Source organism: Opisthocomus hoazin, chromosome 6, assembly GCF_030867145.1.
Source record: "Opisthocomus hoazin isolate bOpiHoa1 chromosome 6, bOpiHoa1.hap1, whole genome shotgun sequence".
Taxonomy (NCBI): Eukaryota; Metazoa; Chordata; class Aves; order Opisthocomiformes; family Opisthocomidae; genus Opisthocomus; species Opisthocomus hoazin.
Window position 1 is genome coordinate 28,656,468 of NC_134419.1, and position 24,151 is coordinate 28,680,618.

The 24,151-nt window shown below is 56.6% G+C and overlaps 1 protein-coding gene across 5 annotated transcripts in view; it reads right to left on the reverse strand.

The window, feature by feature from the left end:
* NOS1AP (nitric oxide synthase 1 adaptor protein) overlaps window positions 1–23,698 on the reverse strand; it is a 48,261-nt gene extending 24,563 nt beyond the window's left edge. For all 5 annotated transcript variants that reach the window (XM_075422370.1, XM_075422369.1, XM_075422368.1 and 2 more), the window contains exons 1-2: window positions 23,540–23,698; window positions 12,917–12,988 (exon numbers count right to left, since the gene is read on the reverse strand). In XM_075422370.1, the coding sequence (XP_075278485.1) occupies window positions 12,917–12,988; window positions 23,540–23,644 (177 nt within the window). In that variant the 5' untranslated portion in view covers window positions 23,645–23,698. The remainder of the gene's footprint in view (window positions 1–12,916; window positions 12,989–23,539) is intronic.
* Window positions 23,699–24,151: the final 453 nt, after the last annotated feature.

The window sequence follows — 24,151 nt, forward strand, 5'->3', positions numbered from 1 at the left end:
GCGGCGCAGGAGCACACTTCCCAGCAACACCCCTCCGCTCATCAAGGCCAACCACAAGTCCCTGTGCGTGTGGTGATGCCACTTCATTGGGGATCAAGTAACACCGAGCTTATAAGGGAAAGCTGGTGACCCCGTCCCAGCACAGCCGCACCATTTCTCCCCCAGTCTGAGCACACGTAGCGACGGCTCCGAGCGGGAGCGACCGCTTGCGAGCTGGGGAAAAGCAGCACTTCTCAGCCAGGCGTGAAGGTCAGCAGGGACCATGCCGCGGGCCAGCCCCCAGCCTTGAAAACATCTCGGGACCCCTTCCAGAAATACAGGAAGCGATAACGGCGTGGCCCGGACCTGCGGGGGAGGCGGCAAGCTCCCGCCTGCCTTCACATGCTGCCGTCGCCGACGACCAGGCGCGGCGTGTGCCAACTAACCGGTGCGTGGGCGCCTGTGGGATGCTGGTGGAACTGGCTGCAAAAATCACCAGGCTTCGAGCTGCTCCCTTCGGTTAATGAAAACAAGGAACAGGCTCAGCGTGCATCTGCAGGCCCTGCTTTCGCACTGCTTTTCGCAGCGCTAGAGATAAAAGACAAGAGATGAGATGTACACCTTTTAATATTTACCGCTGGTTGCTAAAATAAGCAGAAACACATTCCTTGGAAACCCCACATCTGACTGGAATTTGTGGTATTTTTAATTAGACACGCACTGGTTGGACCTATGCAGGCAACAGCAGCGGCTGCACAAGCTTCTTGTGACGGCTCCTTGCTATCACAGAATCACAGCATGGTGGGGGTTGGAAGGGACCTCTGTGGGTCACCCAGTCCAACCCCCTGCCAAAGCAGGGTCATCCAGAGCAGGCTGCACAGGACCTTGTCCAGGCGGCTCTTGAATATCTCCAGAGAAGGAGACTCCACAGCCTCCCTGGGCAGCCTGTGCCAGGGCTCCGTCACCCTCAGAGTGAGGAAGTTCCTCCTCATCTTCAGACGGAACTTCCTAAGCTTCAGTTTGTTTCTCTCCCTTTGCAGTTTATCTCCCTTTGCAGAAGGTGAAAAGCTACCAGAGCCAAGAAACGTACTTGATTTGCCCAGCCTACAGTGGGTTTGAACCCACGGGCCAGGCAGAGCTCAGCTTAAGGAAAAGCACTGCCGTTTGCAGCGGTTTAGTCATGCCCGTTTACAGTAACCCCTAATTAAACACCTGGCTCTGTCTGGCCCCGGCGAGAGCCGACGTCGCAAGGGTTCCCAGGGGTGCCGGGTGCTGAGCAGCGCAGGCTGTGCCCAGCCGGGCGCCTTCCTCTGTCCCAGCAAGAAAACAAAAAATTTCTGTGTTCAAGGTTAGCTTCCTTCCCCAAACGCTTTCTTTCCAAGACAGACCCTGCCTCCCCTGCGTGGAGGGGACCGGAGGCAGGGCTGACACCGCAGCAGGGCATGGAGTCACCCCAAACCCACGCCGAGGGCAGGCGGCAAGGAGAGGGGCACCCTAAGAACACCCCCACGCAGCGCTGCAGCACGGCGGCAGCTCAGCGGAGCGAGCCGAATTAGAACACGGCGAGATTTACGCCCCGAGTTGTGAAACACAGGATTTATTTTGGTGGCTTTTTTACCGCTCCCCCACAGTTGCATAAAAAGCTTGAGTAAGACCAATTGAGAAGGCAGATGAGAATAGCCCGGCAGAAGAGCAGCGACAAACCGGAGGAAGGCAAGCTGGTAACACTGTAACGAAATCGGCAATTACGAAATTCAGACAATTAATAAAGAATGAACAAGCAGCAGCATTAAAGGCCTAGCACATCAGAAAGAAGCCAGCTCTGTGGGGCTCATTAGATGTCAGCAGTGCTCAATAATGTTTCTGGGTTGTGACTGGAGAAAAAAGGTAATTATTCATAACACACTTGTTTCATGGTTCCTGTTTCCGCAATAACTAATGCAGGTATTAAAAAATCTTCACAAAATTCTGCATGTTAAAGACCAACAAGTCAGACTAATGTCCTTTAGAGAGATTAGAAAGAACTCTAGAAAAAATTCCAAGCTAATAAAAGTTCCAAGGTTTTAGGTGAAGTTAGCAAACGGCCCGTATCGGACTTCACATCAAGCACAAGGATTGCCGTACAGCTCAGCACCGCACTGGTCCTATGCAAGTTGAAATCCCAAACCATCTTAATGAAATTAAAAGTGCGCTTCACAAAGCTACTAGGCACGCTACGAAACCTAGAGAATACATTGCCATTTCCTCCTTTGCATGCATTTTGACAAAAATGTTATCTAAAGTGACCACGCAGTCCATATTACGGGGCCGAAATCCCCTTGGGATGCCCAAATGAAGCAATGCCAGACAGAGGACAGAATGCCCATGCACTTCAAGGAAACCCCACGGCAAGGAGAGCACAGAAACCTTCATTGTTATGCAGGTCTGGAAGAAAAAAACGTATTTGCTATCCAGGTCAAGTGTAGAGGAATTTGGCATCTACTCATTTCAGGTTGATTTTATATGGCATTGGCCAAGCGGACTCCCAAAGGACAAAGGAACAGAAGCTGCGTCCATGAGATGCAGAAATGCATCCTAAAAAAACCTCAGAGATATCGAAAGGTGTCATTCCAGTGGAAAGGACACTATGAAGAGAGGGTGGTCCCGGGCACGTGGGCAGCGTGCTGGGAAGTAGAAAGGTGACATTATCTCAAAACACAGCACTGTTGAAATCGCTACTAATATAATACATCCCAACACAGCGTGTTCTGCTTTATCGTACACTTCGAAGAAGTAATAGAAAAGAGTTTAGAACAGAAGCAACAAGAACACGAGGCAGGTTTCCCAGACTCTTCTGTCCCAGAGGTTAAAACAAACTCAGTCTATTTAGCTTACTCAAAGCATAGGCTAGGAGGGGACTTGTCCACAACTCAGACCTGGGACTCGGGGAGTCGAAGGCTCTTTGACTTTAGGCAAAGGCAGGACACCAACCAGGTGGGAGTTGCAGTTAGATCCCTTCAAACCACAGAAAGACATGTCCCTTTTTCACAGAACGCTCAGTGGGACCTGCACCCCGAATCACGCTCATCATCAGCTTTGGCCCATTTACTCTGGATTTCTCCTTTTTAAATATTGAGTATTTCTTAGCATCTATGTAGAGGTCAGCAGAGATGTGCTCTTTGTGCTTCCAGTACTGGACAGACACACACACAGCCCCGAAGCTCCCGGGGATCAGGGAGTGTTTGAAGCAGTCCAGACCAACCCTATCCATGATGTTTAAGAGGGAGTAAGAAAATGCCACTGGAGCAAAATGTCAAAACAAAAGTGGAGGCTTTGGAGGGAAAGAAGAAAGATGGTTCACTATAATGCATATCCCCATTGCAATCCAAGAACACCACTGTAAAACATCCCAGGTGCGGCTGTTTTCAGCTAAAGAGTTAAGCTGAAATTTAACCATCCTTGCTGAAGTTTTCTGCAGTCAATACCCACTTCAGGCCGATTTTTGACATTTCCCCTAAAATGGACCAGCAGTTTCCATAGGCAAGCACATGGCAAGCAGAACTGGTTTGGTTGGGGCTTTTTCCCCACCGTGTTCAGTCATGCTGGTGAAGACCAAGTGACAGATTAAGAATCAGTAGGATCCTCGCTCTCGATCAGGGCAGCCTGGCCTGAGAAGAAAACATTTTCTTTTATAAAAATTCATACAATTTTGGCTATGTTCTTCAGTTACAGTCTTTGCTCTGGGCAGACTTCACTGCAGCCTGGCAAAGTCTGATCCCTCCAAAAATCCCAGCTGAAGCATATCGCTTCACCCACCGACTACCATCCGCAGGGACAGCGGAGCAGCCGGGGACCGCAGCCGTGGCCATCGCAGCCTGCCCACAGGGTGAGGAGGAGGCAGGGGATCTCCAGGGCTTTCATCGTGCTTTGCACGGTGCAGCCCTTCTCCGCGGGGACCGGGAGAGCGCTTGACTCCTTTGTCTCGCTCTCGGCTGTGCTCGTTGTTCCGCGGTCCCACAATAGACACCTCCTTTCCTCCAGCTCCCTAATTAAACGAGATCCTTTCCGCAGACCAGCTCACACAATAGCTTTGGCAGCCTCTCCTCTTCAACAGATGTGATCCTTTCCTCTGCTCCAGCCCGCCGCAGGAACACGCTGTAACACCCTCCCCTTGCAGCTCTCACGGCCGCAAAACCCCACGCCAGAATCCTTCTCACCTTGCCGCAGGCTGCAAGGCAGGCTCTGATGCTGCTTTTCCCCTCGGCTACTCGGTGTACAGCATCCCCCAGAACAAACCTTCCCGCTGCACCAAGCCAAAACCACCAAGAATTCATTTTAGCAGTGAATTAACTGGGGCACGCGGCATTAAAAAAATGCGGCTCTGCGCTTTGCCTCACTTCTGAGGGGATGCAGCAGAGGGGAAGACTTCAACAAGTTACATCAAGGGGTCCTTGGCCTTCCAGAACCAGCAGAGAAGCACAGGAGCAGAAAGGATCACACACAAGAGTAGCATTTAAAGTGTTGACTTCAGCTTGGTTCGATTTTAATTCAGTCCGGTTCCCTGCGCAGGGATGCCTCCCTCGAAGCAGCTGGACAAGTCACTTCATCTCCCTGTGTCTCAGTCTGTCATCCATAACATAGATATTTAATATCGGTTGACCCCTGACCCACTGCTCATGAGGTTTTTTACTCTTTGCTCTCCTTTTCCTCAGCCATTTCTCCCTTTAATCACAGAGCAAGAGCCAGGTATCACCTCTGGACATGCTCACGCCTGGCTGGAAGAGGCAGCTGCCCAGGATACGGCTGCCCGGGTCATAGAATCACAGAATGGTTTGGGTTGGAAGGGACCTCAAACATCATCTGGTCCCAACCCCCCTACCATGAGGAGGGATATCTTCCACCAGACCAGGTTGCTCAGAGCTCCATCCAACCTGGCCTTGAACACTGCCAGGGAGGGGGCAGCCACAGCTTCTCTGGGGAACCTGGGCCAGGGCCTCACCACCTTCATGGTGAAGAATTTCTTCCTAATATCTATTCTAAATCTGACCTCTTTTAGGTTAAAGACGTTCCCCCTTGTCCTATCACTACACACCCTTGTGAAAGCCCCTCTTCATCCTTCCTGCAGGCCCCTTCAGGTACTGGCAGCTGCTCCGGGGAGCCTTCCCCTCTCCAGGCTGAACAGCCCCAGCTCCCTCAGCCTGTCCTCGTAGGAGAGGTGCTCCAGCCCTCGGATCATCTTTGTGGCCTCCTCTGGATGCTCTCCAACACATCCCTGTCCTTCCTATGTTGGGGGCCCCAGAGCTGGATGCAGGACTCCAGGTGGGGTCTCACGAGAGCAGAGTAAAGGGGTAGAATCCCCTCCCTCGACCTGCTGGCCATGCTTGTCTTGATGCAGCCCAGGACACGGTTGGCTTTCTGGGCTCCAAGCGTACATTGCCGGCTCATGTTGAGCTTCTCATCCACTGGTACTCCCAAGTCCTCCTCAGGGCTGCTTTCGAGCCACTCTCCACCCAGACTGTACTGCGGCTCAGGGCCAGGCACCATCAGCTTCAGCAGTCAGCACAAGGGAGCGTTCAGACCCCACTTCATCCCAAGAGTAAAACACTGCCATAACGGCAGCAAACTAAAAGCCCTGATTTATTAAAAACACAGGAAAATTCCATGTTGCAGTACACCAGAACAAACAGCCTCCAAATAAAAGCCATGCCATGGGTGTGAGGACACACAAATTCAAAGGGACTGGAAACGGGGGACAGGTCCAGCTCTCCACTGTGCTGACCTGGAAAGTGCTGGGAGATGCCAGGATGAGTTACGGACCCTGAGATCAGCCACATCTCAGCATACCCCTCTCAAACCTGTTTTCTCCTCTCAGCAACCTCTCAGGTGCAGCAGGAGCTTTTCCTTATGCACAGTTAGGAATTCACTCTAAAATGCGAAGCTAAGTGGAGATGGTTATCTTTGCTAGCAAGTTTGCAGCAGCAGAAGGGACTGTCACCTCTTCGTGACAGTGGTGGGGCAGAGAGCACCGAGCTGGGTGTGACACCGAGCACAGCCCTTTCCCTTAATAAGCACACTTTCTGCAGAGGTTCATGCAAGTTAGAGGGTCGGGCAATCAAAGGCAGCTCTGTCACCTTGCAGAAGGAGCAGAGAGCTATCAAAGGACGACGGTTTCTGTAAGAACTCTCCAAACCCTCACCAACAGCAATTACCAGTGCTCTCATGACCCCAGACCAAGCTGCAGACCTCTCCCTCCCGACAGCCAGGCTAAATCCAATCACGCCCGGGAGGCAGCAGCTCCGGATTCCCCTGCCCGCAGTGCAGCTGAGCCTTGGCACCAAGCTGGACCTCGTGCTGCGCTACTGAACCACGTGTGCGACACGGGGAGCCTCCAAGGGAAGGAGCCGCGGGAAGCCAGGGGCACCTCTCCGGCACGCACCGACAGCCCTGCACGGGTCCCGCTGAGCCCAACGGGTAACGCAGCCCACCAGCGCAACGCTTAACGCCTGCTTGGAGAAAACATCGCCGAGGAAGAACAAACGTGAGGCGGGAGGAAGAGGAGGGAGCACAAGGGCACAAAACGGGACAGGCATTTGCGCAATGACTTACATGCTGGCCAGGAATTTAAAGAAGGGGTGGGAGCCGGCAGAGCATTCCCGGGCTGGAAAGCAGCGATGCTGAAGGTCTGCCCTCTCCCCGTGTTCAGGGAGCCTGGTAGACACTACTCCCCGTCCTCTCCCTTGAGGTCCCGGCAGATATTTGCCAACGGCTCAGACAATGGCATCAGCATCTCGCTGTGAGTGCCGGCAGGGAAAGCCCGCAGCCGGGGAGCGAGCTGAGTCACTGGCGGAGAAGGAAGAACGCCCAACCGAGGGAAGGCCAGCCCAAGCAAACACGGAGCAAGGATGCATGACGGGGACGGCGGGGACACGAGGCACCGCTGCCTCCCAGCCTTTTGCCGGCAGCTCTGGTCCTGCCCTGGGCTCCGTGCCTACCTGGCTCCCAGCCCACCCCAAGGCATTTGCCGGGCTACAGGCCAGCATCACCCACCAGAGGCATTGCTGCTCGCGCTGGCATGCCCAGCATCAGTTGATGTGCTCCTGCCAGAGCCCTGAGCGCTGCCTGCCCGTGGGACACTTGCCCAGAGCAGAAGGGCTGCGCATCCCAGAGAGACAGGACACGTGGGGAAGACCACACGCCAGCAGGCACCTCCTGGCTCATCGGCCTTCTCAGAGCACGCTCCCCTGACTGGGTTATGGTTTCCTTCATCCTCACTGGCTCCACAGCTGAGCTCTCCATCCAGCTGGGAACATCCTGCTCTTTCCCAGGCTGGAGCCCCTGCCACCAAGCCCTCCTCAACACCGTGGCTTGGAGCCTGGACACAAGGGACATGGTGCTGCAAGGACTCTTAGCTAGGGCATTGCTGGAAGCTGAAAGGCAGTGAGCTTATCATGACTTCTTTACGAGCTACCAGGGGAAGAGCAGCATGCCTGTTCCTCGTCTCCTCGGGACCCGTCAGGTCACACGTCTGGCTGAGCCCCGTCATTCCTGCCACTGTGCAGCCCAGCACGCCCGGCAGACAGCCGGCACAGGCAGTACTTGCTCACGTCTGCCCGGGAGCACCTTCCCATAGCCTCTCTGGCAAGCAGTGCCCAAAGCCCCATCCCGGCCCGGCTTCCCCCGGGGCTCAGAGCTCACTTTCCAGCGTTAATGGCTCACCCTTCACACCTCCCTACCAGTTCAGATGCCTGCCCTCTGCCACACGGAGTCATCTACCTCTCTAAACTTCGAATTTTACTACTTGTACATTACAACAGAGCGTACATACAACTCATACTACTTAACGCTGCCAGTAACCTTCCAAGCTTCACTGGAAAGCACTTGCCACATCCATATTAAAACAGGCAGCAAAGCCAGGGCCACCAGGCTTCGGCCAACTCTCCTGGAAACCATCCCTCCCCTATGGGCAGTCTTGGTCAAAAGGCTGCTCCGCTGAACGTGGGTACTAATTTAACCAGTTTATTGATTAAACACTAACCACAGGATGAGATCCTAACCTAATCCATGCAATCGAGCAGGCGGCATTTGGTAGCCGTACTGGTCTAGCCATTATTTTATTATGAAGCTAAGGGGCACTGGTGGTGCCGGGAGAGATACAATGAACCTGCCCAGAAGCCTTCACCCTTTTTACTGCGACTGTCAGAGCACTGAAAGAGCAATTGAAATCGTTGCAGATATCCCTTCGGTTCCTCCCAGATCTAATACACCGTAATCTTGTTCATCTCCGATAATCACATCAGGTCACTAGCTCACTGATAATTCACCTCGCACCGAGTGCCGTGACTCGGCGCAGAGCAGGCTGCGCTCTCCAGGGCCAAAGCCCGAGCGTCTCCCGGCCAGCCCGCTGCTCGCCATGCCTGTCCTCACGCGCGCAGGGCCAGCTCGCTTTCAAACCCTGCTCCGCTTCACAGCAGGGACAGCCGCGGCTGTGCTGCTTCTTGCATGAGGAAAGGGGAAAAAAACCTAAAAACCAAAAACCCAATGACATCATTATAAATGACCTAATGCTTTTAAAAACTCACCATGGCAGGAACAGGGGTATCTCAGAAATACTTTAATTGAATGAGCTTGAAATTGCACCAGGTGCTCTACACAAATAACTGGCCAAACACATGAATTTTCACACCGGTCCAACCGGGCATGTGGCTTGCAGAGGATGCAAAATCCTGCTTTAAACAAGCTTGTTGAAATTCAGCATTTTTTTGCCAATTTGCTAAAATAGAGCTCAGCTATGCAAAGCAGCAGAAGTCCCACAAAATCAGATGTACCTGACAGAGTAGGAGGTGTAGAGGAGCTAGATTTCCAAGTGCCTGAAATGCTGCCTTGTTTTGAGCCTGCAAAACTCAGCTGGACACCTCCCAGAAACAGGGTTGCGGAAGGCTTCCACAGAAGCAGCTTTTAAGCGCCTATATAGGATTTCACCCTTTCTGGCACCAAAGAAAACCTGGATTAAAGCCGCACACAGCACTCCAAGTAGCGAAAAAAGGATGACTCCATATTCTCTAGAATGACCACACCAAACCCCAGCCAGGTAGCACTGGTTGTGCTGGAGAGATGCCAGGAGCACAGAGAGGTAAGCACTTGCAAATATTTACACCATGAAAACATAACAAAAATATACAGTTATCCTTGTCATTTAGGGCCCCGTGTGCTCAGCCATTCTGAAAAAAAAAAAAAAAAAAAAGAAAAGAAAGAAAAGAAAGGATGTCTTGCACCTAGCTCAGGCACTTTAAACCGAAACCTTCAACAACTCCTAGTCCTCATGGTTGGGAGGACGTGTCAGTTGGGCTTTTGCTCTCCAGCACTAACACTTCTTCGGCAGCTGACGGACGTGTGACCCATCCCAGACCACTCTTGTGAGCTCCCATCTGAATTTCTCATGCCTTGCCTGCGACCAGCGCAGAGCAGAAGAGCACTGTGGCCTCCAGGAATCCCTGGAGAAGGAAGGTCCTCTGGGCTCACACCAACAGGACAGGGTGGCTGTAGCATTAACGACCATTTAATTACTGTTGAGTTTGGGAGCTTTGAGGTTCAGGTGCCCACAGGTAACTCTCTGGACTTACAGCTCTGCTTCTTCCACCTTGCATCCAGAGGAACCAAGGAGCACTTTGAAGGTAAACCCACCCCAGCAGTTTAGGGCACGAAGCAACATAGACTGGGTCACCCTGTTTTGGGATGAGGAGGAGAAGCTGTTCAGTTGTACGAACACAAGCCCAGCTGCCTGCCAGGAAAACAAGCCCGGGCCTATTGTATTTATTATTATTGATGTGGCCATCAACACCCTGCAGGAGAGAGCCAGAAGACGCAGGCTCTGGAAGAAAGCTGCAGTGAAGGTTCACAAAACCGTTGTCCAAGTGCATCCTTGGCATGGCTAATGTCCCGGTCCACCGCGTCCCTTCAGGGCCAGGGATTTGCACCAAGGCGCAGAGCGAGACAGGGCTGCGCCCGCAGCAAGCCCAGCCGGAGCAGGCAGGAAGAGCAGGAAGGCAGATGCAGCCTGCCGAGCACCTCCCCTTCCCCCCTCGCCCCCGAGCTGCCAGAATCCCGGGAATTCTCCAACATCCTCCTGCTTCTGGGCAGAAACCCTCCCTCCGGCGAGCACCGTGCGGGTGGCCACGCTGCTGCCAGCCCTTCAGCGGCGGGAGGACGGGGATTGTGTCCCCGCCCTGCAACCCCACTCCTGGCATAACGTCCCTCTCAAGCCCGATCCACAAAAGGGACCAAATTTGGGCTTAATAAATAGATCTTGCTCTGGCAGAGCCGTTCTGCCCACGGCCCATTGCTCTGCTTTGATTGCAGGAGAGCGGCACCAGGGCCAGAGCAGGAAGCCCAGCAATGCCGGCTATGCCGTGTCCTCCTCCTTGCCCCCCAAAGGGTCAGGTCTCCATCTAAACAGGAAGCCAGGATCAGCCAGGCCCGTGGCCTCCTCACTTCTTTGCAGGATCATGGCTTTTTTATCATTTAGTAAAGAGCAAGGCCAGCGAGCAGTTAGCACAAAGGCAGCACTGAGAAAGGGGAGCTGCAGCGGCAGGGGTGACGGGAGAGGGTCCCCCCTCCATCACCAGCAGCGAGTAATCGGAACAAACTGGGACACAGCACCTTCCCCTAAACCAGGGGACTGCAGGGACTGCAGTACAAACCATACAAACCTCGGGGCCAGCAGGCGCTCCACACACCACATGCAGAACCGCTGCAGCTTGCGCTTGCACATCCCCCGTTGCTTGCATTCTGTGCCTAAATAAGCTGCTTCTTCCTCTGGTTTCCCCACGCCAATATTTCGGGATTAATTTACTGCTTAAAGAACACAACCACCCTTCTGCTTTAAGGAGCAGACACATTCCTTGACCTCCAGCCAAACTGGAAACAGCCCGCGGTGCCCAGCCCAGGCAGCGAATGCCCTTGCAACGCCGTGATAATGCTGCTGGGTGCAAGGCCAGTGCGAGAAACCAGGGAAGGACTTTAGAAGTAAACTCCCGTCAGACAAACCGTCCTGGCACCCTCTTCCCAAACAGCACCCTGTGAGAAATGAACAGGCATTAAAAGCCTCTCGGCAGACCTGATCTGCAAACTCATGGCCTTTCAATGACTTGCACCTCTCCTGTCTCACATAGATCGAGGAAACTTGAGCACAGGTTTCAAACACACAATTCATCATGAGAAATCATTGTTTTACCCTAATTTGTGCTCTTTCTGCCATTCAGAGCTTTATCTACGAGTTGTCTAGACTATGCTTATTTATACTGGTCAATAAAATAAATAGACCGCAGGGTTTATTTAAGCCCTCAAAGTTGCGCCAGTCCTCCCACAATGATAAGGAATAACGTGATTTTGGGGCCGGAGCTGCATTCTTTCAAAAGTCTTATCCCAAAAAGCAGCAGAGGAACCAGCTGTTTATGAGAGCTCTTGACGGCCTCATGCCGGTTCTGTCCCAAACCTTGTCTGGAACCGAGGTGAGCAAACCTAATGCCATATAGGACTTCCCAGCCTGCGCACTGGCCACAACCTTAACCACCACCCAGAGGACAGGGCAGTGGGTAGGAAAGCTGCTGAGACAAGCCCACAAACTATTTACACGCTGAAAGTTTGAAACGGAAAAGCATTGCTGTCTGTGTCCTTGGGATACGATACTTCTCTCCTTGGGACACGATGCTCCTCTCCTCCTCTGGCGATGAGGAAAAAGAAAATGAAATTACAGCAGGAGTCCTCAGGAGGGGCTGAGAGGAGCAGGGCGACAGCGGAGCCTGGCAGGGTTGCTCAGCCACACAAGCAGCTCCAGAGCTTGCGGGGTCCCACGAGGCCACCAGAAAGACAACTCATCCATTACTCAACGTCCCTGAGAGCACCATCAGTGCAGAAGCAATCCTTCCAGTTATTTCCAGGAGAGAGCCATTGCTGGAAGACACGGCAGACCCCTTGCTGTGACCCACAGAGCCAACCAAACTACCTGCGCCTGTGCCACACCACCACGTACATTGGCCCAAGGACCAACCACTGCCCAAAGGTCCGTCTTGTGCCTTGAAGAGCAGTCCAGCTGCTGCTGGTTTAAGCCTGGGGGCAGCAAGCTCCCCGGGTGGGTGGTTTGCTCACCTCCCAGCCCGTCCTTGAACGCCTTCCAGCCATGACGGCGAGAGGCCAGGGCGCAGAGGAAAAGCTCCTCTGCTGGCTATCGGCCAAGCGTTCTATGGCGAGAGCACCCTGTATCCTGCCTATAGGTATTTTGGGAAGCCAGATGACTTCACTTCCAGCTGACATCCCCTGAACTACTCGCTGTTCAACACGCTCGCTGTCAGCTGGCCCCAGGGCCCGTTACTCAGCACTTTAACCTGCACGTTGCCACTTACCGGGCACTAACCTGCCGGCATATCCAGGCAGCGTCCAAATTTTCACATGGCTGAAGCGCTTTCACAAACAGTGGAAAACAGATGTACTTCTTCCACAGGTAGTCTGTTATGGCCTTTGAACTGGGACTGAGACACGAGGAAATCCTACGAATCGTGGACACGCTACGGTTTCCACCCAGCACCGGCAGCCCCACGTCCTGCACGCACTGTCCACCCCACGTCCACCTCCGCAGCACACGCTCCCGCACAGGACGCAGCACCATGAGCATGGAGGTGGCCCTGCAGCCAACCCCAGCCACGGCACATAGGATGCCCAGGTATCGCGGGGGACAGCCAGCGCTGGGGACGCTCCAAACGTGACGGTGGGGCACACGGAGCTTGTGGGCATCGTGCCCAGGTTACATGGACATCTCAGTAGAGAGAGGGACGGTGAAAAACACAGAGTTATGAATAACCTGGAGGACAAGACTTTTGCCAGAGAAGGCTGTAAGCGGAGACGGAGGAGTGGTGCCCCTGCCACCACGACGCAGAATGGGACGGAGCGTCCTCGCCACACTCACCCTGATCCGCCGCATGGCCGTCACGATCTCCACCCGGCTGTTTGGCCGTGGCACATCCAGGCTCCCGATGTACTGGAGGGAAAGAAAGAGTGGATTAGACGAGTTTCCACAGCACTGGAAACCTCACGGTCCCACCATGGCCTGGATGGCATCCCCTGATGGAACCCATCGTCACTTCTGGGGAACAGGCAGCGTTTTGCCTGCTGCACTTGCAGCCTTGCATGCCTCCCACCATGAAGCTGTTCCCTCACCACAATGTTTCAAGGATTCAGCCCCCCTTATTCTAACAATAAAATTACTTCAGCAATCAGGCCAGCAGGACTCATTCATCTACGCCATGATCAGAGTACGTAGGTACAAGCCAATATCCCCTCGGCTGCACTGAGTCATCTATTATAGACCCGGACACTGGAATATCCCTAAAATAGCTGGGGCGACCTGTCCTGTGACAGGCCCTTCACTATTTAATTACAGCCCTGCCAAACCCGTGGCTGATTTGCCGCGATGCTGAGCCTCCAGGCCAAGCCTCCAGAATAAAGGAGCCGCTTCGCTATTCAAAGGGGACCAAAGGCAGCGCCACCGCGACCCAGCACGGAGAGATGCCAGACAAAAACATTTTTAAAAATAAAATGGAAGAGGGCAGATTCAGAAGAAGGATCAGAAAACAGACAAGCGATGAAGAGTCAATGCCGAGCGCTGAAAACGTGCAGCTAGAAGAAAAGCGTTTGGAGCCTATTTACTGCCCCCTGTGCTCCCACGCTTCGTCTCGACACAAGCGCTGACGTCACCCTCAGCAGCGCGGCGCAGGCACTAAACCCGGCAGGGCTGCACGTTCCCGTCAATGCGGCCACAACCTTCACTGCCACCACGAAAACCCAGGTCGCTGGTTTCAAGCACCGGCGCTGAGACGGGTGCTTCAATGGCCGAACGCGTGCTAGGGGCGACTGTGCAGGCAGAGGCGGCGGAGCGGGGGTGTTTCTCACCTAGCGTTGCTGCGGGACTCCCAGCTCCTCTCCGCCAGGATGCTGCTGCCACCTCCATCGAGGGCACAGCGCGGGGGCTGCATCGCCATGCCCGGGCTTTGTGTGTGCCAGCCAACCCTCGGCGCCCGCAGCCCAGACTCGGCAAGCCCCCCGCGTGGCGAGGCCATCACCAGCCACACCGCTCCTGCCCCGCGTGCAGACGGAGGCAGGCGTCCGGGCGAGGGTCGACGCGAAGGGAGAGGATATAAAAATAGACACCAAACAGCTGGCACATTCACCACGTGCTAAGCAGGCTGCCGCGGCACAGGGCAGCTTTATGTACCCGGGAACTACAGCCCATGCCGCCCGCCGCCGGCAAAGGTGGCATCAACTGCCCAGACCCCAGCCACTGACTGCTCAACTGCAGGAGTACAGGTCTTGAGAAGTTTTCGGTCGCATCCCCTAAACAGAGCCTTCCCACCCCTTCAAAGGTGGAGTTCAGGTTAAGAGGCATCTCTGACATCAGTGAATTCCCTTTTCTCACATAAAGTCTGGAAACCAGTAATAAAAACCAGGAGACGAGGAGGAAGGCTGAGGCAGCCGGAGCCCTGGGCACACTGTCACCGTGCAGCAGGTCAGGGAGAAACCTTTCCCCATCCTCCCCCGCCAGGCCAACGTCTCAGCTGCGCAGCACCGCTCCCACCAAGCCTCCCCACGCTGCCCTTCTGCCAGGGACCACCTGCCACTGCCTCCCACCCACCTGCAAGGGAGAATTCCTAGCTTGCACAAGAAGGACAGACTTCTGCAGCCAGAGGATGCCTGTCTTCTTCTAGCTGTTCCCAACAGCATGAGGCCACTGGCACTGGAGGGGTAATCGCTCTCCTCTTCCCGGCGTTCTCCTTCCCCAGGCGAGCGCAGAACACAGCCACACGCAAGGACAGGGTGAGCAGTGGCAGCGATCAGCGGGGCAGCAGACGGCCCCATCCACCCCTGGCTGCCGCAGCCACATGAATTCGAGCGACGCCAACCTCCTGGCTGACAACCACAGCCCCAGCCAGCAGCAACACCCAGTTGTGCCCGTAACTGCATGTGCAAGCCCAGCAGGGCTGGGCCGCCCCGTGAGCGAGTGATGGAGCAGAAACCAGACATCACCTTGGACTGGGCAGCACCTCCACGGATGGCACTCCTGGGAAACACCACCAGCAGTAGGAACGCCTTGACACTGTCCTATCTACGCCCCTTTATTCACCTCTTCCCCTCCAGCCCACGTTCAGGTGCACCCGAACCAAGCGGCTCAGGTCACAGACCACACAGGATTCGCCTTCGCTCCCAAACCCGGGCTCCAGGGAACTGTGCTGCACCCTGCATCCCATGGGCATCCCACCACAGCCCATGGCACCTCCAGCCCCAGCATGGGCTCACTTCACGCAGTCGCTGTGCTCAGCTCCAGCAACACCCACCTCTCCCTCCACTCCGGAGGCAGGTATTTTTTGCACGTTTCACAAAACTCAACAGATGGACAAAGCCTCCCCAGATTATTTTTGCCTTCAGGGCAGAAATCACACGTGGGAACTGCACTGCGGAGGAGTAACCCCTCCAACGTGGTGAGTATCCCCCAAAAATGCGGGTTTGGGGGTCAGCCTTTCAGCTAAAGTACTATTTCCCAGGTGAGGAGCGGGGATGGCCTGAGAAACCACCTGTATTTACTGGTCTTTTGCAGGCAAGAAGTGCACCAAGGGCAGCTCCTGCTCTACTCTCCCCCAGCCCTCCTACTCACAGCACCGACTTTCATTTTGGGAAGAGGGGTGGGAAGAAGCAGGCGAGGCAGAGGCGAGGATCAGCAACGCAGCGGGAGCCTCCGGGGTGCAGGACTCCGCCTGATCCCACCCTAATGCTGACAGCCAGCTCCCCCCTGCTGGGGCAGGAGCCCCAGGGACCCCCGAGCATGGGGGCTCCCAGACCCCAGCCGTGGGCTTTTGCCTTCCCTTAAAATCCATGTGCCCCAAGCGAGGTGCCGGGCACGGTGGTGGCCCTGGTCCCTGCGGGGGTCGATGTCCCAGCTCCCAGGGCTTGGGCCAGCATCCTGGCCAGCATCCGGGCCAGCAGGTCAACCTGGCAGGAAAGGGAGGCAGCGGGGCCGGGGCTGAGCCCAGGGAGGAGAAAGGAAGGCACCCGAGACAAAAGGAAGGAAAATAAAGCTGTGTGAGAGAGAGCTGACAAAGAAAATAAACCCATGAAAGAACCCACCCTCCCCAAGCCCCCGGGAACCAAGCAGGAGGAAACCACAGGCAGATATGCAGGAGGCAGCTTTCCCAAATCATCACCTCCAGACCCTGGCTCGCCAACCCTGCCAGCGGATGGGGGCAGAGGTGGAGCCCCCCCCTCCGCACCCAAGAGCCAGGTGGGATCAGGGGGTCACCGGTCCCCATGCTCTAAGGCGGGGGGCACGGCTGGCTCGGTGGGTAGGGCAGTCCCAGGCAGCCCCCTTGTCCCCAGCCCAGAGGAGAAAGGCTGCCCGCTCGGAACGCCGAAGGGGGCCCCTCCGGTAACGAGATGCTCTGGCCACCCCACGAAAGCAGCCCTCACACTGCGAACGGCCAGAGCAGGGGACCGAAAGCACCCTGCAGAATCGGTGCTTTGTGCCTGCCTGCCCCCTGTTTGCCCCACTGCTCCTCATCGCCGCGTGTGGGACCCAGCCTTCCATCGGTCCTTCCAGGGACTCTCAAAGGGGCAGCACCTCTCGCTGCCGTGGCACGGGTTGGGTGGCCGTCACCCGTCGGGCTTCTCAGCACCCGAAGGGATCTCACTTGCTGTCCCCCTCCCAGGCAAACAGGCTCCCCCTCTGTCCCAGGCACGGCTGGAAGGGGCTTCCAGACGCAGCCCACGCCACGCACCCTCTGCCCATGGCTTAACAGAAGACCTGTCCAGTTCAGGGCAATCCCAGTCCTCCCCAGGCCAGAGGAAAGAAACCCAAGGAAACGAAGGAAAGCATTTTCGCCAAAGCAATGCTTGAGCAAGTCACTCAGGTTCTCATTTTTCCTTGAGGTCGTTGAATACTGCTTGTTTTCTGCTCTGTCAGAAATGAAATATCTTGAGAAGGCGCTTTTCCTGTGACAGCAGGCGCAGATATTTTCTGCCAATGGACGGCCGAGCGCATCCCTGCCGGAGGGACACCTTCTGAGGAGCGTTGATGAGATCCCTCGCGGGCGGTGGGCAGCAACAGCCTTCCCGGAGCGGAGCTGCCGCCTTCCTGAGGGAGCCACGCTGCCTCTCTGCCAGCCCGACGCTGCGTGCAAAGGTCAGGGCTGAATCATACCCAACCGCCAGGGCAGCCCGGACTGGCCGGCTGCTGGGTTTCCAGCTCTGAAAGCCACCCTGAGTCAGAGAGCTTGCCGTGGAGGAATCGGCGTTGCTTCAGGCAGCAGGGCAGCGCAGGCAGAGGAGAACACGCTGGCACCAGCCCTAGGCTGGGGCATCGCTCCACAGGCTACGGAGCTAACCTCATCGGAGCAGGGGACCCTGCACCCGAGCTGGGGAGGGGTTACCGGAGGCACCCGCACAGCTGGGTGGGAGGCATCAGCTCCGGGGCGCGAGGGTCCCGAGATTTCCGCAGAGCCCCGGGTGGTGTGAGGCCACGCTGGGTTGTGGGATGTCGGCCCCGTGACACCCGGCTGTGCTACGAGGCGAGGGCCAAAGTGCTCGGGCACCGGTCCCCAGCCAGGCACCCAGAGATTCGAAATCTCTGTTTCCCCAGTGCCCGAGGCAACACCCAGCCTCTCCGCAGCCCGGCTGATAAGGGCTTCTCCCGGGGCTGCCGTGCTCAGGGAAAGCAAGGAGAAATCCAATTCCCGGGACGTTTGCTGTCCCAGTGCTCCCACTCTCAGCTTCCAGCCAGGCAGCCGCGGGGTCGGGCTGGCAGGGCCCCGCTCTGCCCTGCACCCCAGGAACACCCGGCCTCGCTGGAAGGAAAGAGGGGAAGTTTACTCAGACTGCGGCGGTGTGGGCTCAGAGGCCAAAAGGGACGGAAAAGTCGGGATGCCAGCTGACCTCAGTGGAAAAATGCCATGGCTCTCCAGCCTGAGCCCGGCAGGCGGGCACAGCAGGCTCTCTGCTGAGCTGGAGGGCTCCAGCCCTGCCCAGTCCTCCCTTCAAGGAGGACAACCGGGATGCACCCAGCCCTGGGAGCCAGGTGGGTTAATGGAGCGTGTCAGACCACGCCAGAGCTACGCAGCCAGCCGCTGGGCATTAACGCAGGGACACCTCGCGCCAGGCACCACTGGTCAAGCTGATGCCCTGAGGATATTAGTGCTGAGCCTAGAAACGCTTGCACTGCCTACGAGCTCCGCAGGGGTTCAAGTGCCAGCCACACAGAGCTCCGGGGGTCCCAAGACGAGACCCCAGTGCCCTCTCACCAGCCAAAACGGGGCTGGCGCAATAAGGAGAGGCACCTTTGCAGCAGGATGCGGCCCTGCAGCAGGGACACCAGGACACAGAGAGGGTGCAGCTGAAGTCTCTCTGTGCCAACGAAGCAGGGCTGTCCACTCACCCCCATTTCCATCCCCCACCCACAGCCACGCTGCCCACAGCTGCCCCCCGCGCAGGGGCTGAGCATCCTGCACTTACACCCAGCTACTGCCTTAACAGGAGTTCGTGTACAGGATGCACCAGACCGGAGCACTTCAGCAGCCAGAAAGCAAGGCTGGGAGCATCCCACCTCCGCTTGCTTCTTCCTCGGGACCCTCTGGCATCTGCCGAGCCCACGCACTGCCTGGCTGGTGCCCCCAGTCTGGGCAGACGCAGCTTTGCCAAACCCCAGCAGAGGTGTTTTTTTTTTTTTTGGCTAAAAGCTTCACCAAGCAGCCTGTGAACTGACTTAACAAGTATGGCAGAAATATGCCACTGTTTCAGACAAGAACTTTTGTGGCACTTGGGAAGGTTATTTATAGCCTCCAGCAAGCAATCCCAGGCTCAATCACACTGCAGCTTCGCTCCGGGCCGAGCAGCCCTGACAGAGCACACCATACTCCGGAGCTGCCAGTACAAACAGCACCCGAATAAAGCTGCCAAGTCTCCCCCAGGCAGCTAAAGAGGTGCAGAGCTTCACACAACTTGTCTCCAGCTTCCCAGCAGTCCGGGAAAGGGAATGTTGACGGGAAGGGAGCCTGAAGCAGAGGAGGGGAACTGCAGACTCCGATCGGAGCTGCCTGCAACTCAAGTCATTTCAAATGCTTTTATGCATGGCCCCTACAGACATAAAAATATACAGCAGAGAGGAAACGCACGTGCATTTGCTGCTTAGTGTTGACTCAAGGTTATAATGCGTTTTCTGGTCACAGAATCACAGAATGTTCGGGGTTGGAAGGGATCTCTGGGGATTATCTAGTCCAACCCCCTGCTGAAGCAGGGTCACTCAGAGCAAGCTGCACAGGACCTTGTCCAGGCGGGTCTTGAATATCTCCAGAGAAGGAGACTCCATAACCTCTCTGGGCAGCCTGTTCCAGGGCTCCGTCACCCTCAGAGGGAAGAAGTTCTTCCTCATGTTCAGCTGGAACTTCCTCTGCTTCAGTTTGTGCCCATTGCCCCTTGTCCTGTCGCTGGGCACCACTGAAAGAGTTTGGCCCCATCCTCCTGACACCCACCCTTCAGATATTTATAAGCATTTATAATGTCCCCTCGCAGCCTTCTCTTCTTCAGGCTGAACAAGCCCAGCTCCCTCAGCCTCTCGTCGCAGGAGAGATGCTCCAGTCCCCTCACCATCCTCGTAGCCCTCCACTGGACTCTATCCAGTAGCTCCTCATCTTTCTTGAACTGGGCAGCCCAGAACTGGATGCAGCACTCCAGATGGGGCCTCACTAGGGCAGAGTAGAGGAGGAGGAGAACCTCCCTCGACCTGCTGGCCACACTCCTCTTGACGCACCCCAGGATGCCATACTGATACACTGATCATCTCTGCAGCGAGGGGCAGGCACTGCCGGCGCTGGCAGCCTCGGGAAGGCGATGGCAGGTGAGCTGGAGGGGATCATAGGAAGGGACATACCGGATCAGACTAAAGTCTCCTCCATGTCCCGTTTCCAAACATAGACAGCAGCAGATGTTCAGTTCAACTTCAGTTTCCCACGCACAAAAGCAGAGAAAAGTACTGACAAACATGAGAGAAAATGCCTGGTTGCCAAGATCCCTCACGGCGGGGGGGAAAAAAACCCTCACCACCTGAACCCAGAAACCCCACATGCTGCCCAGAACACCAGCAATGCCCCCAAACCCCCAGTCCCACGTTTATCCGCAGACAGGTCTGATGTCAGGCAGGCTGGGTCTCAGCACAGGTCTTGTCCTGGGGGTCTGCCCGAGTCCCAAGGTGTGGTTGGGCAGCCCCTTCTCCCCCCATCACCTGCAGTGGGGGAGCAGCAGAGAGGGTCCCTGCACCCGTCTCTCCCCTTCATTGGGAACCACGTACGCTACGGCACTCCAAATGGATCAACGAGCCTCAGGACTGGAGGATTAACAGCTGTTTCCAAATCATGGGTATTTGGTAGGTGGGACCTTGCTCTGGACCACAAGATCTCCAGGCCGGGAGGAGAGCCCAGCCCAGAGAGCGGCTCTAATGACAGGGGCCAGTAACGCCTTCCCCATGCAAACCCAGCAGCACCCCTGCACCCGAATGTATGGCGGGGTCTGCCAATCCAACGCCCGGCTCCACCACCCCGTTTAATTTTCTTTACATGCCGGTCCCTCTGGAGGCGTTGGAGCAGCCTGAGTCACGATTTCTGAATGTGCAGAATTGCTGGTGTTGCACAAGCTGGCCCTTGGGCTTTGTCCTGCAGCACCGAGGCTTTGGGAAGATAAGGGGTAAGCTCGCGTCCCCCTCCTCCTCGCCCCGATGCGAGGAGAAGTGCTGGGTGGAGAGGTGGAGGAGGACAGAAGGAGTCTTTACTCTCTACATACCCATTTATTTAACCAGAAAACCACTGCACAAGTGGGAATTGCTGCCCGCTCCCCTGTGCCACGCTGCAGCTCTCAGCTCTTTCATCCAAACGCTCCAGCTAACTCGAGAGGCCAGGCTTTTGATTTGACTCAACAATTCACAAAACAAGACGCAGCAGAACGCAAACGCCCTGCCCTCCCTCAGAGCCAGCTTCCCCGATTCCCAGTAGCCTGGCCGAGGCATGTCAGGGACACAGAGGGGTTTGACGCCAAAGGGGTGGCCAACGAAAACAGATCCGAAAGCGTGAAATGCATGACTATTCCTAAAAAGACGGAGTGGGACTTTCCAACTATTGGGTTTATCTCCAGACAATGGATTAACATAATCCTCAGAGGACACTTTGCTCAGACTCGGTGTCCCCGTGCCAGAGCATATGGCTGCACACAGCTTCAGCGGGGACAAGCAACACCCATCTCCCGACGGCTTCGCATGTGACAGCGCTGCGAGTCCATCACTCTGGGCTTGGACAGGGCCCAGATCCTGACTGTTGGCGGCCACCCACCCCGGGACACCAGGACTCCCTCGGGAGAGAAGCGAGGGCAGCATCAGCATGGATGCCAGCAGCTACTGGTGAACCAAAACATGCACTGCATCCACTAAGTGTGCCATTTTAAGACAGCAGCAGACAGCGTAGGTCTGAGTGTAAAAATAAAATTAAAAATTAAAACAATAAATCAGCGCATGCTGACCCAGGCCCGTGTTACCCCCCCCCGTGGTGAGCCCCAAGCAAGCTCGTCAGGAATCCCGGGCTGCTGGAGCCGAGGCCGCTGATCCAGCTGCTGAGGGCTGTAACAGCAGGGTCCCCACCGCCCACGCTATCAGCAGTCCCAGGAGGCTTTGACCAGACAGGCACGCGAATCCCGATGCCCCAGCCGAGCATTTTTCTTCTTTAGTCTTCCCCCAAAGTTCTGCTCTAAATCAGAGCTCCTCATTTTTGTGACTCGCACTGAGTGCCTGGCCGAAACAAGAGCCACACGGGTTTAAGCACACAGGATTCTTGGGGATAAAAGGAACTAGAGGAGTGTAAGCATTTAATTAATCTCCAGCAATCTAATAAAAGGATGGAGTAATTGCCTAAGCCATCTGCATTCTGCGTCTGGCATCGGGAGCTGCTGGAGAAACCCACAAATTCAGAAGCTGGGTTTCGTACGGATTGTGCTGGGCATCAACGTCTGCCACAGGATACAAAATCGGAGAAAGAGGAGCTAACAAAGACAAATATGCACCACTCCACTAACGCAGTCGGACCAGCAGCACGGAATAGAGATGAGCCACGAGCAGACCGAGGGGCACCTGACGCTCTGTCCCACTCCTCAGCCCTCAGGCTGGGCCACCCAAACTTGGGAGGGAAGAGGCACAGCATGCACGCCCGGGCACTCGGGATTTAGAAGGGGAGATGCTCTGCAGCCTCCCCGCAGCTGAGAGGTGAGCAGGTGCCAGCAGCAGAACAGCAACTGGCACCAACAATCCAGCAGAGAAAGGCTGCAAAGCTGAATTTGTCCGGTCTTTCCCAGGAAAGAGTTGCAAAGCAGGTATAAGTTTGCTCCATAAACAACTCCTCTCCCGTTTTGCTCTCTGCAGCACGGTGCCCGGTGTCGGGCAGGCGACGGCCTCTGCAGAGGAACCCTCCCAGCTGCGAGGCGAGGGGGAAATAACACGACTTCGGCACCTTCCGAGGATGCGGGACACCGCGCAGGATTAGAACCCAAAGCCGCAATTCTTCCCCTGCCAGCACCCGTGCTCCAAGGGCGACGGTGTGTGACAGATGCCTCCCTCCCTGCCACTCAAAATCCGTTTACACCAGGTTTTTTCCCAAGTCAGCCTCACTTGGAGCACCTCGTCAGCGTGACAACCGTATCCCACAGGAACAGCCAAGGGGGCAGGGTTTTATGTTTCCCCTTTTCCGATTTCATGGCCAGTCGCCTCCCGGTGTACCACCGGCCGGTGCTGCCTGCTCGGGGCTGGGCAACGTGGCCGGGTCGCTCGGCTTTTTCCCAGCCTGCGGGAAGCCACAGCCCAAGTGGAGTAAGAGACTGAGAGGTCCCAACAGAAAGAAAAAAAATAGCGTTTCCTGCCAAATCCACTAGCAAGAATGCTTTATGTATGTCAGGAGAAATAGCAAGGTTTTATTCTGGGCGGGTGGGCGGGTGGCCCTGCCCTCCTGCACCGCACTGCAAATGGGATGCGGCTCCTCCGTCCGCTCACACGATGAGTTTATCCCAACAGAGGGGCACCGGGGTCCAAGGCAGCCTGCGGGGCACCGGCCGGCACACCGGCACTCCCCGCGGCCCCGCCAACGCCGAGCCGAGCCCGAGCCCTCCGCTCTCTCCCGGGAAGGTGCCCGCAGCCCCCGGCTCTCCCGGGCCAGCGTCCCCGGGCAGCACCACGCAGGGCCCGGAGCAGCGGGGTGACCCCGCTCCCGCGCGACCCACCCGTCCAGCTCCAGCATCCCGACGGGACGGGCGGGAAACCTCACCCAACTCTTCGCCGCGGAGTCTGGGGGACAGCAGGCGACGCCAACGCCAAGGGCCCCCGGGGGGGAAGCACAGCAAACCCAAGGCGATGCGAAGAGAGAGATGGAAACGCGGGGATCCCCGGGGGGTTCGGGAGGGGGGGTCGGGGGTGCAGGCGCCGGGCAGGGACACTCTCCCCCCCCGCGGACCCTTTCCCGGTGCCCACCTTGGCGTCGAAGCAGATGCCGTGCTGGAAGGCGTCCTCGTTGTGCAGGGGGATGCGGAGGTCGTGCCGGTCGTCCACCAGGTTGTACTTGGACTTGGCGGGCATGGCGGCCCCGCGGCGCCCGGGCTGCCCCTGCGGCGCGCCCGGCTCCCGCCAGGCCCCGCCCCCTCTGCAAGCCCCGCCCCTCCCGCCGGTCCCGGGGCGGGGACGCGCCGCCGCGGAGCGGGGATGAATGGGGGGGGGGGCGGAGGGGGGGATGGGGGCTCGGCATCCACGTCACCTTCCAGCGGGGAGGGGTGGGGAACGCTGATATCTGGGCCTGCAGCCCAGCCCCGCCGGAGTCTGGGGGAAAAAACACCCCAAAAAGCCTCGCAACCTGTCGGAGGAGGGGGGAGGGCCCTGCTGGGCCCCGGGGTGCGCTGAGCGATGGGGGGGACACACGGCCCCAGAAGCGCATCCCTCCTGGGTGGGAGAGCCCGGGCTGCCGCTGCCAGCGCTCAGGCCGAGGAGCGCGGTACCCGAACCTTCGTATCCGCACCGGAGGTGAGGGAAATCCAGCGAGCTGGAGGTGGAAAATCTCCGTCCTGTGCTGAATGGAAGGCCGGGCATGAC